This window comes from Panthera onca, chromosome D1 (assembly GCF_046562875.1).
Source record: "Panthera onca isolate mPanOnc1 chromosome D1, mPanOnc1 haplotype 2, whole genome shotgun sequence".
NCBI classification, from domain to species: domain Eukaryota; kingdom Metazoa; phylum Chordata; class Mammalia; order Carnivora; family Felidae; genus Panthera; species Panthera onca.
Genome location: NC_138348.1, coordinates 53,271,686 through 53,288,670, shown reverse-complemented (window position 1 = coordinate 53,288,670; position 16,985 = coordinate 53,271,686). Strand labels below are relative to the sequence as shown.

General features: G+C 44.5%; 1 protein-coding gene across 5 annotated transcripts; it reads left to right on the top strand.

Moving 5' to 3' along the window:
• Positions 1–244: 244 nt before the first annotated feature.
• TRIM6 (tripartite motif containing 6) lies at positions 245–15,197 on the top strand. Of its 5 annotated transcripts, none has more exons than XM_060605821.3 (8): positions 249–437; positions 7,715–8,203; positions 8,679–8,771; positions 9,469–9,699; positions 12,188–12,210; positions 13,535–13,635; positions 13,923–13,949; positions 14,172–15,197. In XM_060605821.3, the coding sequence occupies exons 2-8, from the start codon at positions 7,781–7,783 to the stop codon at positions 14,732–14,734; spliced, it is 1,461 nt and encodes a 486-aa protein (XP_060461804.2). In that variant the 5' UTR covers positions 249–437; positions 7,715–7,780; the 3' UTR covers positions 14,735–15,197. The 5 variants fall into 5 exon arrangements, with proteins under 5 accessions (XP_060461808.2, XP_060461807.2, XP_060461804.2 ...); XM_060605823.3 differs by having other exon boundaries at positions 8,676–8,771; positions 13,538–13,635; XM_060605820.3 differs by having other exon boundaries at positions 254–437; positions 8,676–8,771.
• Positions 15,198–16,985: the final 1,788 nt, after the last annotated feature.

The window sequence follows — 16,985 nt, the reverse complement described above, 5'->3', positions numbered from 1 at the left end:
TGATGTCTTTGCAAAGCATACCATTATGGTGCGAGGCGGTTATCTTTACCTACACGTATACATTTGGATTCTTTTATTCAGACAATTTAATTAATAGAGCGTACGGGTGTATTATCAGTGTTACTCAACACTGACGTGAGATCGGAAGACTCCGGTAAAGTGAAGACGATGCACAAATGCCCTCTCTGGCGCTCAGGTGTTCTCCCAGGCCCCAGACTCGCGGCTCCCAGGTGAGCGGAACAGCGCCCCCTCTGGCAGCTGGGGCCCCGGCCACCACACCCCTGGATTGCGGGCCCCGCGCCGCGGGACGCGCCGGCCCTATCAGCAACCTCTGGCCCTCGCCTCGCCCCGCCTCTGGGCTCGGAGTCTCTGGACGGGGGTGGGTGGAGGCTGCCACTCCTGCGAGTCCTCGGCTCCGATCCAGACCCAGAGTCCAGGTTAGTGAGCAAGTCCTCTTTCTGGCCAGCCACCGCTGTCCCCGCTGGCCCTGGGAGCCCCGCCCGCCCTGCAGGCTGGGGTGCGGGGGGGACTTCGCGGGTGGACCATAGCGACGGAGACCTCTGCGGTTTCGAGTTGACTCGAGTTTGGCAAGGGAGCGCGGAAGGCCCGGCGACCCCTGGCTTGGGAGCCGGGAGTAGTCTGTGTAAAGGGTGGTGTTAGGGGGCGGTAAGGATGCGGGGGAAGGGGGGTGCAGCCCTGGAAGTTTTGGGTTCGGGAATGGGCGCAAACCGTGGGACGGCGTGGATTCTGAGGTCAGCACCCCCTCCCCCGTCTCGGCCGCTCTGCCCCAGGAAGTGACACCGCTCATCCTCCACCCGGGAGGCCTTGACCTCTCGCCAGGGGGTTGGGGGGGGTGGTGAGCCTTCCGCCCTCGCCAGACCTGCGGGTCCGTTCGGAGGCGGGGCTGGCCCTGGAGCCCTGCCTGTCGAGGAACCGAGCAGGCCCCGCACCCTCTGGCCCTCCAATCTCCTTAAAACTACTTGGAGAGTCTTGACCACCCGGGGCTGCTCACAGCCAGATCCTCTCCGGCTTCTCATTCTCTCGACGTGCCGGCCACCGGGAGATGTCTGCCTTTCTGTGACGCGCCACTTACTGTCACTTCTGGCCGAGGTGACAGGGCAGTCAGTATAAGACATGAAGTCCCTTCCTTTTCCGAGCTCATGATATAGATGACTTGATCGTTATTTCTTTTCATCCTCACCCCAACTCAGTGAATTCAAATTAGTGACAATGTTGATTAGTTAATCGAGGCAGAAATGTGTGCTTGAGAACCCCCTGTGTCCAAATTCTGCCTCCGACCCTGACCTTTTTGAGTTTAGGTTTCATCCATCTATAAAATGGACAGAGAAATATTTGTACCCTACAGTTTGGGTGACTATTGAGGGTTTAAACACATAGGCGACTACAAATAGTAAATTATCAAGTCATTATTCTTGACAAACTCAATGCTGAGATTCTAAAATCCACAATTAAAACGATTTTTGCAAGAATAAATAGAGTGGGGAACACAATATGTTAAAATGCACAATAATAAAGAAGGATATGGCTAACATCTAAAGTTAAAAATTTAAGAGTTTTTAAAAGTTGGGATTTCAAGTGGGATTCACAAATGCAAGGGGAAAATAAGGATTTTATGAACTATTCTTTAGAAAAAAACCCCTCAGTTAATGGATTATCTAAAACTCAGGGAGAAGAAGAAAACCTGTGCAGGACAATATTTTAAGAATTTGCAAAGTTATTACAAGTTTCTGAAACGCATGGGATAGAGATTCTTTCGATGTAAATTTAAAAAAAAAGTGAAGCAGATAATATTCCAATTCAAATATTTATCAAGTGCCACCTGTTAGATAATCCATTCCAGATAACAGGTTAAAGTAGAATAACCCTACACAAAGGTTAAAAAAAAATACCGTTATTCCCTAAGCATGAGAAACTAAACTCACTTATGAAAGCAGTTTCCACCCGATTGGGTTTTTGCTGCTTTTTCAGTAGACCTACCAGCTGGAGTGGGGGGGTGGGCAGCCCTGACCATCTTATTTCTAATTTATTGTGAGCCCCCAGCCTGCGCTAACCTTTACTATTCCCTGTTCAGTCACTGGCTTTTTTTTTCTGCAGCCATTTTGATACTGAATTGTGAGCTTCCATTCTTTCCGATGTTTCAGATCTAAATATCAGCCCTTCTCTGATTCTTCCTCTCCCCACCCTTTTCTAGCCACTTTGCCCCCTGTGTTGCATCTGCCTGTGGAGGAAGCGCCCTTATCTAAAACAGTGCTTCTGAAGCCTTCCTGTCTGTGTATAGGCATCACCTGGGGATCTTTATTGAATTGCAGAAACTGAATTGGCCAGGGTGAGGCTGAGATTCTGCATAAAGAGTTCCATTGGATGCCAATGCTGATAGTTAGCCGACCACCTGACCTTCTTTTTCAGGCATCTGCTTCTGATTTAATAGTTCTGCCTGGTCATGAATTTGGCCTCTTTCATTTGCAAATTTGACCCACTGAACTCAGGCACCTCAGGCTCTGGGATCTGCACTCACACGGCCGGGCTGTCATCTCAGCCTGGCCACACTGCTCTTGAGACCGGCCTCCAAGGGAGGCTGAATTGACCTGTTATGTCCTCTCTGGGCTGCGCTCCGCTGCTGCGGGTGGTCAAAGGCCTGCAGGGATGTGGGCAAGGGTTACTCAAACATGCTAGCTCTGTGCTCCCCTCCTTCACAATTTCTTCTTTTCTGCAGCCTCAACTTTATACACGTTGAGAAGCGACATCAACTCTTACATCATCTTTTCTGCTCAAAAATCTTTGTCTTGAATATCTATAGTACTGCATTAGGTGAACAATAACTATAGAAATATGGGACCACATGTATAATTTTAAATTTTCTGGTGGCCTCATTAAAAAGAAACAGGTGAAACGGATTTTTTAATATATTTTATTTAACTCAATGTGTCAATTTTTAGGATGAGTAATCAATATAAAAACAGTTAATGTTGCATTTTAGATTATTTTTTCTAACAAAATCTTTGAAATCTGGTGTGTATTTTAAATTTAAAAGATCTCATTTTTGACTAGCCACACTTCAAGTGGCTACCATATTTGACAGCTCAGTTCTAATTTATGCTTAAAGATAGAAAGCCACGCCTTCAATTTTTCTCAATACATTTCTTCTTTCTGTTTTTGTCAGCTCTAATGAGTTCTAATTTACATCTATCAAGTTAACTTTAAGCACACAATTCTATGAGCTTTGATATGTAGACAATTGGTAATCACCAACATAATCCTATATAAAGGGCATTTCCATCACCCCCAAAAGTTTTTGTGTCCCGTTGCAAGTAATCCCCTTCTTACACCCCTGGACATTGGCATCCACTAGTCAGTTTTCAACTTGTATACTGTAGTTTTGTTTTTTCTAAGATTTCATATAAATGGAATCATATAGAAACTTACCTTTGGTATCTGGTTTCTTTCCCTTTATATAATGCTTTTGAAGTATATCTTGCGGTTAAGTATCCATTCCATTTTATTGTTTGGTAATATGCCATTGTATGGATATACCAAAATGTGTTCATTTACCAGTTAATGGTTTTATGGATTATTTCCAGGACTTGGCTATTATTGCATTACATTGCTTTCAGGAGGCAGAAATGCCCCGTGGCCTATCCTGTACATGAAGGTCACATTTGGGAGCCCAGGGCTAGTGTGCTTTCAGCGAGGCAGTGCATTTGTGAACTGGCTCTTTCATGTCCCAGACAAGGCTCCAGCTAGGCAAGCAGACAAATGGCTTCCAAGGAAAGTGATTAAATGCCAGAACACACACACTCACTCTATACATACATACATACATACATACATGCACAAGAAAGATGTCTTTAAAAAATTCTCTTTGTGATTTAAGACAATAGTAATATAACAACTGAAAACTTCTAATAATGAGAATAAAATAGTGTTTTTCAATGAGAAGGACATCTGTCTTAATTCAGCACAGGCAAGAAATAAAATTAGAGTAAATTCTAGCATTTCTAGCTGTCTAGTTAGAGAAGCTTCTAGCTTTTTTAACTGACCCTTACCCCAGGCACACAGAGGCAACTGGCTCAGCTGAGCTTTCTCATGTTGTCCTTAAATGCCATCTCATTAAATCTTGTTATGAATGGCAATAGTGGATTTTCATCGTAGGTCCAAAAGAAGTAAGAAGATATGACAAGTGGTAAGAAAGTGCCTCATGAATTCTTGTAACAGATACTTATTTAGGGCTATCTATCTACCAGACTTTGCTCTGTCCCCAGTAAAAATATCCAGAGGCCCTTTTCCTTGTGGTGAGAGGTAAGAGCACCGGAAGATCAGAGAGCAGTGCCAGCTTAGGTGTAACCATAACTAGTTTTTGCATTGGCTCAGACAATTATCACAACTGTACTCCTAAGGGAGGAATGATTTCAGCAGTGCACGAAAGATGAAGCCACATCTCAGATCAGGAATTATTCCAGTGTTCCAAAACTAGACACTGATAAATTCAGGATTTAGACCTGGGTCCATGTTACTCTAGTACCAATGCCTTCTTTTCTGCCCTATACTGCCGGGGAAAAGGAGGCAGCCTGAGTCTGCAAGATGTAATGCCAGGAATGAAGCAGAGTTGGGCTGGGGAAGGAGCCTGTAGATAATTTAGAAAGAGCTGTTGGATGCTTTTTTTTTAAATTTATTTTTTAACATTTGTTGATTTTTGAGACAGAGACAGAGCATGAGTGGGGGAGGGGCAGAGAGGGAGGGAGACACAGAATCGGAAGCAGGTTCCAAGCTCTGAGCTGTCAGCCCAAAGCCCAGTGCAGGGCTCAAACCCATGCACCGTGAGATCATGACCTGAGCTGAAGTCAGACGCGTAACTGACTGAGCCACCCAGGCGCCCCTGTTGGATGCTTTTAAATGCTAGGAAGAACTGGGATTCCATCCTGAAGCAGTGTGGCCAAAAAGTGAGACCAGCGCTGGTCAGGATATGGACAGAAGCAAGCTGAGCCACTTCATGACCGGAGTGCCCTTGCAGGTGATGTGGGTAGCATGAAGAAAACATTCTCTCCCTTGAAGGACCAGGCGGGTCTCTGATTAATAACCTGAGATTTGAAGCTGCATAAAACTGGATTGTTATCTTTACTTTGTCACTTATTCACTCTGAGACTTTTGGTAGTTAAACACCTTTTTAAGAAATTCACTTTTCACATTCAGAAAATAGATGTTATTAATTGGCTCTATAGAGTCAATTAATTGGCTGATAGGATTATTGTGGGGATTGCTTATATATTATCTGTAAAGAGTTCAGCCATTGCCTAGCACATAGAAGTGATCAGAAAATGGTATTGATGATTATTTCCTTCATACACATTTCATATACACTTGTCTGCATTAATCACGGTTATCTATCTTTGTGTCTTCGAGAGTAGATTTGTTTCCTGCTGGGAGTCTAAATAGTATGTGCCCTTGGGGAGTATTTGTTTCATTCATCATTATCTCCCCACAGCAGCTATAGAACCATGCTTGACTTTCCAGTACTCTCCCATCACATGCCTTTTATACAAGCTGAGAGGCGGGGAGAACTCTGCACTGGAGGTCATGGGTAAGCCCCCTCCTCTTCTTTCTTCCTCTCATGCACTTTGTTTATTAAGATATAATTCTCATATCATGAATTTCACCCTTTTAAGGCATATTTTTTGGTATAGTCACAAATGTATTCAATAAGCACCACTATCTAATTCCAGAATTTTCATCACCTCATAAAGAAACCCTAAACCTCTGAGCAGTAACTCCCCATTCTTTCTCCCTCAGCAACTAATCTATTTTCCCTGCCTAAGATTCACCTACTCTGGACCTTTTGTGTAAATGGGATTCTATAATATGTGATCTTTTGTGTGTGGCTTCGTTCACCTGGCCTGATGTTGTCAAGGGCATTCACGCTGCAGCATGTATCAGGACTTCATTCCTGCCTTCCTCCCACTTTTACACACTTCTATCCCATTAGTGATTCAGTGCTTGCCTGAAATGCCATAAGACCTCTTTGTCCCTTCATACATCTTCCTTAGGTCTTTCTCTGGGGACTAGTCCTACACTAGAAGGGCACGTGGTCTCAACAGCCCCACCTTTCCCCTCTCCTCTCTCAACACATGCATCCCTTAAGTCTCCTGTCAAAATTTATGACAGGCCCTGGTGAAATTTCTTCATCAAGCAGGACCTTTCTCATTTCCACATCCCTAAAGCCCCGGGTCTGTGTCTGATTTTTACCACCTTCACCACCGAACATCTGTTTAAAGTTCTGACTTTGAGGACAGAGCCTTGGACTAGGATTATGGACATGTTAAGTTCTGCCAACTCTATGACTTATAAGCTGTTTGATTTTATTATGTCACTTAGTGTCTGTCTCTATTGTTTTATCAAAGAGCCAAAAATACTTATTTATTCAGGGTTTTTTCTATGAGGGTTAAAGAAGTCAGGGGAATGTGATTTCTAAATCACAGCTAGGTATAAAAGTTTTATAAAAATATTACCTCATGTTATTGTGGTCATTGCTGGTGTTTTTGTTTTTTCTGGGAAGGTGACCATGAGGGATGAAAGGGCTCTGTATGGAACAGAGCTGTAAGAAGGTGGAAGTGTCTTCGCAATAAATGAATCTCACAAGAAAGCTCATGAAAAAAGGAGGTTCTGGATTTTTATTCATCAAAAGTTGAGGACCTTACACTTGAAACCAATATATCACTGTATGTTAACTATACTGGAATTAAAATGTAAAAATAAAGTTGAGGATCTATGTGTAGGCACTGCTATTTCTGAGCTATAGTAATGAACAAAAACAGTCTCCGATCTCTAGCACTTATATTCTAGTGGGAGGATTCAGGCAATTAAAGATGTACATTTAAGTGGTGATAAAAAGAACAATGAAGCAGGTTAGTATGTGAAGAGTGATTTTTATAAGAGTGGCCGTGCTTCAGTTGGTTAGACAGAGCCAACTTTTCTGATAAGAGAGCATGAAAGCAGAGTGTGGAATGAAGTCCCTGAGTCAGGCGGATATCAGGGTGAACGGTCTTCTGTGAAGCAGTAACAGCAAGTGCACACATCCCGAGGCAGCCGCGTGTTTGGTGCTTTTAACCAACTGAGCCACTCAGGAGCCCCTGTTTGGTGCTTTTAGTACCGAGGGTGTGTTTTGGTGGATGAGAACAAACAGATGGTGGCTCACACAAGGCCACTTCTCATGGGCCACAGTTGGTCCCTCCATCCAGTAGGAGTAAAGGGAAATTATAATTCTTGCTCTACTGAGAGCACAAATTGACGTCTGGTATGAGTTGGGGTAAATAACATGTCTGAAGCCAGGATAAGAAGCCCTTGTTGCCCCAGGTATCTGATCTCTTTGTTCAGAATACCCAACATCCTTTTAATCACCTTTCTTTCTTTCTTTCTTTCTTTCTTTCTTTCTTTCTTTCTTTCTTTCTTTCTTTTTTGTAAGTTTATTTCTACTTGAGAGCGAGACAGAGCATGAGTGGGTAAGGAGCAGAGAGAGAAGGAGATACAGAATCCGAAGCAGACTCCAGGCTCTGAGCTGTCAGCACAGAGCCCAACTTGGGGCTCGAATTCATGAACTGTGAGATCGCGACCTGAGCCCAAGTTGGACACTTGGCTGACTGGGCCACCCAGTATTCACCCTCATTTCTTACTCTGACCCTTTTTTGTTTGCCCATCTACCCAGGATCTGTGAGCAGGAGGTGTCTTAGAAATCTCAGCTAGGCGGGCGGGAGCCAGGAGAATAGCTACAATGACCTCAGCAGTCCTGGTGGACATACAAGAGGAGGTGACCTGCCCCATCTGCCTGGAGCTCCTGACAGAACCCCTGAGCATAGACTGTGGCCACAGCTTCTGTCAGGCCTGCATCACGGGGAACAGCACAGAATGGGTGATAGGCCAAGAAGGGGAAAGCAGCTGTCCTGTGTGCCAGACCGGCTACCGGCCCGGGGACCTGCGGCCGAATCGGCACCTGGCCAACATCGCAGAGAGACTCAGAGAGGTGGTGTTGGGCCCCGGGATGCAGCTGAAGGCGAGTCTCTGTGCACACCATGGAGAGAAACTCCAGCTCTTCTGCAAGGAAGATGGGAAGCTCATCTGCTGGCTTTGTGAGCGGTCTCAGGAGCACCGTGGTCACCACACAGTCCTCATGGAGGAGGTTGCCCATGAGTACCAGGTGGGAGCCCACATGGCAGGAAGGCAGGAGGAGCAGGGGGCCTTGGCAGGAGATTGTAACTTTTCTTCATGCTGCAACCTAATTTCTTTATAGTTTTCCTGTTTACCTAGAGGATGAACCTAGAAAAGGCCCTCACTGCCCAAGGGTAACTTTATCTCTTTCTTGCTCAAGACCTGCTCTGCATGAACAGAGGATGATGTGGGGGGAGGGGGGACGCAGCTAGGGGCGTTGGTGGATCAAGTGTGAGGAATATGGCAGCAATGAGAGGAAAGTCCTTTGGGCAGGTTTTTTCCCTGGGAGGAGAGACAATCAGCCTGCATCCACTCTACATAAAAGATCCTCAGGTCTTCTCAGTTCTTCAGCCCCAGCAGGATAGGCTTCTGAGGTCAGCATAATCACTTCCCCATTTACTCTGTTCTGGGCACGGAGACAAGCTAGCGCTTGACCCTGCTTGACCTGATGTTTCTTTAAGGAGAAGTTCCAGGAGTCTCTGAGGAAGCTGAGGCAAGAGCAGCAGGAAGCCGAGAGACTAAAAGCTGTTATCATAGGGAAGAGGACATCCTGGAAGGTAAGAGAGATTTCTTCCTGAAGGTGTCCTGAGACAGGAATCAGGGCAGGGCATAGGAACCGAGGGCAAAGGAGCCCTGGTCCTGTCTGTTCCCTCATTTGACTGGAAGAACTTCCCTTTGCCCCATCCTTACTGCAACCCTTACAAACAAGGGTATTGTTCTTGCTGTGGAGTTGGGGAAGGAGGAGTCAGAGAATGAATACATCAGAAAGGAATTCAGGTTTTTGAAGATAGTTACATAGGAGAGGAAAGGCCACTGGTGGCCCCCAATTCCTGATTCCAGACCTTGTTCTATGGTTTTAAGCTCTGAAAGCTGCTGGAAAGACAGGTCTCACACAGGCCGATCATTCCCACCTTGGTACTCCGAATTGGAAGGAGAGGCCAATGCAGATGCATGGGAGGCCATGGAGGCAGCTTGGAATCTAGACCTCACCCAGGAGCCATAGTCTATATCTAGGAGGCCTAGATAAGGTAGCCTGGGGCTCATGGTCTGGGAAGAGCTGAAAAGAGAACAGAAGGGAAGAACAGGTTCTGCAGGACTTCCTCCCCCATTTACCCTCTCCTGGTGAGACCTGGCCCCAAGAGCAGTCCTGAGCCTGACACCCGCCCCCCCCCCCCCCGCCCCGCATCCCCGCTCCAGAGAGGAGACCCTCAGCTCAACAGACTAGCAGCCTCTTCCTCTTGCATGTTCCTAAAGAATCAGATGGAACCTGAGAGACACAGGATCCAGACACAGTTTAATAAGTTGAGAAGCATCCTGGACAAAGAAGAGCAGCGACAGTTGAAAAAGCTGGAGGAGGAAGAGAGGAAGGGGCTGAGTATTTTAGAAGAGGCTGAGGATGAGCTGGACCAGCAGAGCCAGTCACTGAGGGAGCTCATCTCAGACCTGGAACTTCGGTGTCAGGGGTCGGCAATGGAGCTGCTGCAGGTGAGACTTGTGAAGGAGCCCCTGATCTGACGGTCCAGGCAAAGGGAGACTAACTCTCCTTCCCTTCTTACACGGGACTGATGACCTGGTAGGGGCAAGAAAACAATTCGTTTGGCCCACTTGGGCCTTTTACCTGTTAAACTGTGTAGAGGTCATGGATAAAGAATGGAATAATTAAAGTACAAATGCTAGGGGAATGTCTCATTTTTACTTATTATGTATAAACTGAGGTCCAAAACTTTATTTGATACAGTGGAGAAGATCTGTTATATCCATTGATGTTCTACAGCAGCACTTCTGAATCTCGGCACTATTGATATTTTGAGCTGGGAATTCTTTGCTGGGAGGGGCTGCTCTGTGCATTGTAACATGTTTAGCAGGATCCCTGGCCTCCACCCACTAGATGCCAGTAGCTCCACCCCCCACCCCCCACCCCTGTCCGCTCTGACAACCAGAAATCCTCCAGATATTGCCAAATATCCCTTGTGGGGCACATAATGCCTCTTCTCCTGTTGAGAAGAGGCAGGCATTCGGCACCTGTTGTCTCTGATGCTGACTTGGGATTTGTCAGGTACTTTTCACCCAGCTTAGTCCCCGGCAAACACCTACAAAGCTCAATCAAGTACTTAGAGGTTCTGTATGTAATCACCAACCCTTCTTTGCTTTACTGTCTTCTTAGGGCAGAATCATTTAATGTGTTGTGATAGAAGTTCGAACAGGTCCTTTTAAGGCACAGAGAAGACTGGACTCTGGGGTGTGTGTGCGTGAGCGTATGTGTGTATTGGGAGGGTGCCAGGTGTCAAATCTGGAGAGGTTTCGTGCAGGAGCTTGAATTGAAGTTGAAATCTGAGCAGGTATTTTCTACATAGTGTGAATAGGGTGACTATGAAGTGGAGACAGGATGTACTTTGTAACCTTCTGGAACCTTCAGGCTGTTCCTTACTTTCTGTTTGCCTACTTGCTTTCCTCTTCTCCCTTTGGTGGTAGAATAATCATTGCCTATTCTTGCACCCTACTACTGGGGTCATTACTAGAATGTCACTATGACATTCTTATGCACTCCTCCTGATTTTCCATCTTCATTTTATTCTTCTTGCCCTTTTGCTTCGTCTTTGACATTGGGTTACCCTGACCTTCTCCCTGCTCCCATTCTTGCCTCTCCACAGACCCCTCAAGATGTAAAAATTGCTCCGTACATGCAAAGGGATCATCAGTGTATGTCGCTCGCCCAGGCACCTGTGTATACTCTCACACCCATTAGCATGACTTGCCCAGGGGGCGTCTTAACTTGAGTGCTGTCTCACAGTCAGTTTTTCTAGAGCTTGTCCAGCACAAACACATTCCTCTTCTCTTTTCTGTATCTATGGGGCATTGCTGCGCAGTAAGATTTGATAGCTGCTGCAAGCCCACAGCTTTCAAGTTTCAAAATATGACCCCTGAGAATAACACTAACAAAAGAAAAAGAGCCATGAAGTGGCACCCTGATTTGCCCATTTGGGTTCCTCAGTACAGGCATGCCTTAAGGCCCACACAACCTTGGGTATTTGGTGTAAGTTGACATGTATCCACCACCTCCACTGCTTCCCACATGCAGGCCAGTTTAAAGATAGCCCCGACACAGAGAAAATAGATGAAACCGTTGGCCTTTTTTTCAGTCATTGTGGTAACGAGGCAGAAGTTAGGGAGACCAAGTGGGAGGCTATGAGGCATTTCTGCTCAAGTGAGGCAGGAGGTGGCAGTGATGACAGTGAAGACCAGGTGGCTAAAAGAAGTTGCGAGCATGAAATGGACTGGCTTGGCCTAAGATGGGACGTCAGGGTGAACGTAAGGTAGTTTTTAGGATGATACTTTGTCTAAATGGATGCTGGTAACACTGAGGAAGATGGAAGATACGAGACCTCATGGTTGCAGAAAAAGTAAGTTTTCCTTTAAACATTTTGAGTTTGTGGTGTCAGTGGCTCATTTGCTGGTGCAGATGAGAGTGATCTGAGCAGAAGTTCCGATTTGGGAATCATCAACACGTGTGTGTCAAAATCAAGAAAACTGGAAGTCAGCAAGGATAGCTTAGAGGGCTAGAAGAGGCAAAGTTTGAAAAATAACCATAGTTAAGACTCTTGTATCCTTAGCAACTAGAATGTAAGCATCTCAAGGACAGAAATTATGACTTAATCATGTGAGATTCTCTAGTGCTAATAGGTGATGTGCATGTATAACATTACACGCACGCACACACACACACACACACACACACACTATTGTCAAAATAAAGGTGCTATTGATGAGTTGAATCATCTCCCAACATTCCTACATAGGGGCTCAGGGACAGTCTACTTTGAGTTCTTATCTCCACTTTGTGGCCTCCATATTGGGTCCATCTCTATTTTCATGATATCATGGGGTTGTGGGGATGGGATAAGGAATGGATGAGGCTGTGTTAGAGGACAAGACCTATAACTCCTTGCCTTAACAATTTCTCTTTCCTTCCTAGGATGTGAGTGATGTCATGAAAAGGTATGTGTAGGAGAATACAGGGTGGTTCCCTTGGATTGACAAAGGTTCCGATACCCATAGCATTATCTTGTGGTCAATGGAAAAGGAAAGAAGACAAATCACAAGACGGGAGATTTAGGACTATGATGTCCTGAGCTGCTCATCATGAGGATTTTTGGGTTCCCTGAACTAAAGGGAATGACCTGGTTTCTATGGTAGGAGAATTTGAGTGATGGGGCGGGGATGGATGTCACAAATTGGGGACAGTGGTTCTTAAGAATAAAAGGTTACAGTATCATTTACTCTTCTAGTATCCTATGATGGAACCTTTTTGCCACAAAGCTCTACCTGCTTCCAGCCCTGATTCCAGTAGTTTATAGCTACCTCAATCTACACAGGGATTTTCTTTGTCCATGTCTTTTATCAGAGGGAAATTTCCCATCTGTGTTTCCCAAGGTCCAAGAATCAGTTCTTGGAGCATCTGCCTTCAATTTCCCTTTCTCCCTTAGCTTTAGAACAGTCCTGCCTTGCTACCTATTTCTCCTCAGACTTCCATTTTTCTCAATTCCAATAAAAACATAGATGTGAAATCTTGAGAAGAGTTGTTTTAGGCCTGGAACAAAAGCTGTTCTCTTCCCTATCACATACTCTAGAATTTCATCCGTCAAGATGACGGCTAAGGTTGTCCACACACCTGGTACCTTTACGCTCCTCACAGACACATGAAATATGGAGACTGTTGTCCTTTCTGAAGTCTTCACTCTCAGTTTGGAGAAGATGTCTCCTTTCTCCAACTGGCGCAATATTCCTAGAGACAGGCCTCTTTTTGAAGGCCTTTCTCCCTAGGCCTCTGGGAGACCCTAAGGCCTAAACTCAGTCTTCAGAAGAAGCCCTTTACTCAATACTCTCAGAGCCCTGGCAGCAGGTTCCTGGCAGTCTCCCTTCAACACAGCCCCTTGTAGTAGACCCTCTAGGTGGCACTTGTAAGCATTTTGTATCTTGTTTAGAGGAAGCAAAAGATTTCCCAGTCACTATTTTATTTAATTTTATATAATCTTAAGATGTAGAGAGAGAAGGGAAAATGATTGTATTTTACAAAAACAACAAAACCAACAAAAATGAGGCTTTGAAGGGTTAGATCTTATCACAGTTTACACAGATGCTGAGAAGCTAGTTTCTAGTCCAGGTCTTTGGTTCCAGTGCTAGGGCTCTTTGCTGAATTATGCTAATTTTCTTCAAGAAAGAATGTTGAAGTTCTCCCAAGGACCTGGGAGATGAGGGAGACGGGTGTTGGAAGAACCCAAGGGCAGCAGTGCAGGAGATTCATAAGGTCTCTTCTCTCTAGAAGTGAGTTCTGGACCCTAAAGAAGCCAGAAGCTCTGCCCACCAAGCTGAAGAGTATGTTTCGAGTCCCAGATCTGAAAAGGATGCTGCGAGTGTTTAGAGGTGAGGAGATTCAGGGGACAGCTTTTGGATGTGGAATTATTGTAGCCCAAGCAATAAATAGAATAGAGCGAAGAGTTGATATTTGGGGAGAGTGGTGCAAAGAGAGGTCAGAGAGGGAGGGACATAGCATGCTGCAAAAGATAACTGTTCATATTTAAGGAGGAATGAGATGGCCAACTTGCATCCTTACAGAAGTCCCTGCCTCCCCCATCAATCCATGATGGGGAGACAGCAGACCTGAGACTGTCAGTTCTGTGCAACATGATTGACTCTGATTATCATTACAGAACTGACGGATGTCCAGAGCTACTGGGGTAAGTAGCCAGCATGGCATCTTTGAGCAACATGTCCTTATTCTCTTTCACATGCTCCCCCCCTACTCTGACATACCCACATACTCTAAGGCACGAAGTGTTAATACCATCCCTCCATACCCCCATGTAGTTCCAATTCCTCCACTTCTGTGTTTCCTCTTCTCAGTGTCTTAAGACCCACGTACCTATCCTCCCCTGCTGATGTTGTATCTTTTCCCACAGTGGACGTGACTCTGAATCCACACACGGCTAACTTAAATCTTGTCATGTCTAAAAACCGGAGACAAGTGAGATTTGTGGGTGCCACGCTGCCTGGGTCTTACCTGGAAGAGCATTATGACTGTGGTATCCTGGGCTCCCAACATTTCTCCTCTGGGAAACACTACTGGGAGGTAGATGTGGCCAAGAAGACTGACTGGATCCTGGGGGTGTGCAGTAATTCAGCGGAACCCACGTACTGTTTCAACCAGTTTACGAATAATCGAAATGTTTACTCCAGATATCAACCTCAAAGTGGATACTGGGTGATTGGGCTACATCATAAACATGAATATAGAGCCTATGAAGAATCTTCCACTTCCCTGCTCCTCTCTATGATGGTGCCCCCTCGCCGGGTTGGGATTTTCTTAGACTACGAGGCTGGCACTGTCTCCTTTTATAATGTCACGAACCATGGCTTTCCCATCTACACCTTCTCTAAATATTACTTTCCTAGCACCCTTTCTCCATATTTTAATCCCTGCAACTGTGTGGTCCCGATGACCCTGCGCCGCCCAAGCTCTTGAACATTCTGCCATCTCCACTCACACCTGAGCAGTACCCTCTAGTCTGAGGTCCATCTGTACCTCAGTCTCTCTTTTCTGAACTTCTGTATTCCTGCACTCTCACGCCTTTCACTTTGAACATGTACTCAATGCTAGACTATAACCAGAGGTGATAGCGAACATCCCTGATTAGTTAATTACAGACCTTTGGATGGGTGGGGGGTAGCTGTCAACATGTTACCATTAAGCATGATATTTGATGGAGTTCTTTTTGTTGTTGTTGATTCATGGGATCAAATTTTTAGGAAGTTCTGTTCTATTTTCTATATTTTTAAAATATTGAATGGAAAATTGAATTTCAACAGATACTGTCTATAAGATGGAGATTTCTTGTGTCATTTTTATTCTGTTATTGGAGTACACTGATTTGTTTCCATTTTTAAATGCAACACAAAGTCCTGAAATAAATCACTATTATTCTTCACATGCGATACTGGATTTATTTTTGCTAATACATTGTTTAGGTTACATTCCCATCTCTGTTTATGAAAGAAATTGACCTGTAATGTTACATTCTTATAACATCATTGTCAGGTTTTATAAAATGCAACAAATGAACAAAGTATTGTATTTTTGTGTAAGTATATATAGGATTGAGTGCTAAAAACCATTATAATGTTAATTTTGATGGATTTAAATTCAAAGAAAGAAATTTTAACTTCAGTTTTTACTACAACCTTCATGGATTTAAAATTTTAAACGTAGTGTTTGAAAATTTAAAACAAATCTCCCAAATTCATTGAAGTAGAAAAAGGAGAGAAGAAAATGATAAATCCAAAACAAGTTTTTCTCCCAGAATGGGAGGAAACATACAAAGAAAATAATCTAAAGAATTTTAAGGAAGAGAATGATTTTTTCCAGCTTTACCCCCTTTCTTTATGCTCAAATGTGAATAGCTTTGTGAATGAGCTGCTATGACTTTGGCAGAGGTGCTATATGCTTTTGAGCCAGCTGTACAAGAAATTATGAGGTGGATGTGAGAGTGGAAACAGAAGTTAGCTAGAGCTGTCCAATATGGTAGCCAAGAGCTACCAGTGGCTATTGAGCACTTCAAGTATTACTATTCTGAATTGAAGTCTGCTGTACATGTAAAATGCACACCTGGTTTTGAGGACTTCGTTTATTTTTTTATATTCATTTATTTAGAGAGACAGAGAGTAGGTGAGAGTCAGAAAGAGAATCCTAGCCAGGCTCTGTGCTTTCAGCTCAGAGCCTCACATGGGGCTCAATCTCATGAACTGCGAGATCATGACCTGAGCTGAAATCAAGAGTCGGATGCTTACCTGGTTGAGCCACCCATGTGCCCCAATGACTTAGTTTTAAAAAAATGTAAGGTATCTTACAACTTTTCTATTGTAGATTGCAATGATAATATTTTGCATATACGGGATTAAATAAGTATATGTTAACTACACCGGTTTCATTCCACTTTTTTGATGTAAATGCTAGAAAATTTAAAGTTACATATGTGGCTCACGTAGCTTTTCTATTGAATAGATCTTATTGTAATGCAATTTCTATCCCTATGGGGGCCTTGTGTAGGCAGATATGTTCATCTCTACACAGACCTCCTGCCCCTCTGAGGCATTTTTGTAGAAGAAGGTAATGGCAGAGAGAAGATCTCAACATATCTAGATATTTACAATGTGGGAAATCGTAGCAAGGGATCATGGCCAGAGAATATGACTGCCTAGTCTGGTCCCTGTCTTTAGCCATCAGTCTGCTGGACTTTTGTAGTTCTTTCATGGTTTGAGGAAATCCTAACAAGTTCATCCTCAGGCTCAGCTCTGGTGTCTGGGGGGAGATGAAGTACAGGATATAATCAGAGCTCAATAATGGCTTGCTGTAGGGCAGGGTTTTACTTGAGAGATGAAATTTGCGGGAGACCAGAGGCCAAGTGCACACTCTTCATCCTGATTTCCATTTCACTTGGAAGAAATGTGAAAGGAGATAGAGCCGGCAAATGGTTGTCCACAGAGCTGGTGGGTGTTCACGGATGACAAATGATAAAAAGGAATCGGCCTGAGTAATTGCTCCCTTCTCACTTAGTTTCCCAGGAAATAAATTTCAGGAAAAAGGAGTTAGCCCAGCTGCCGTCTGCCAGCAGAAGTGTTCCATGAATGACCGTAGACAATAAGGAAACACATAGTACTAGCTGGGATTGTGTCGGTGAGGTCTGGGGAAGGTTGTCCAATTTGAGATTTGGAGGAAT

Bases quoted from the DNA above. Each gene is read 5' to 3' on its own strand.
- TRIM6 (XM_060605820.3), top strand. From the start codon at position 7,781: ATGACCTCAGCAGTCCTGGTGGACATACAAGAGGAGGTGACCTGCCCC. The intron at 8,204-8,675 runs GTGGGAGCCCAC...TGTTTCTTTAAG, and splicing joins AGGTTGCCCATGAGTACCAG to GAGAAGTTCCAGGAGTCTCT. The intron at 13,950-14,171 runs GTAAGTAGCCAG...CTTTTCCCACAG, and splicing joins GGATGTCCAGAGCTACTGGG to TGGACGTGACTCTGAATCCA.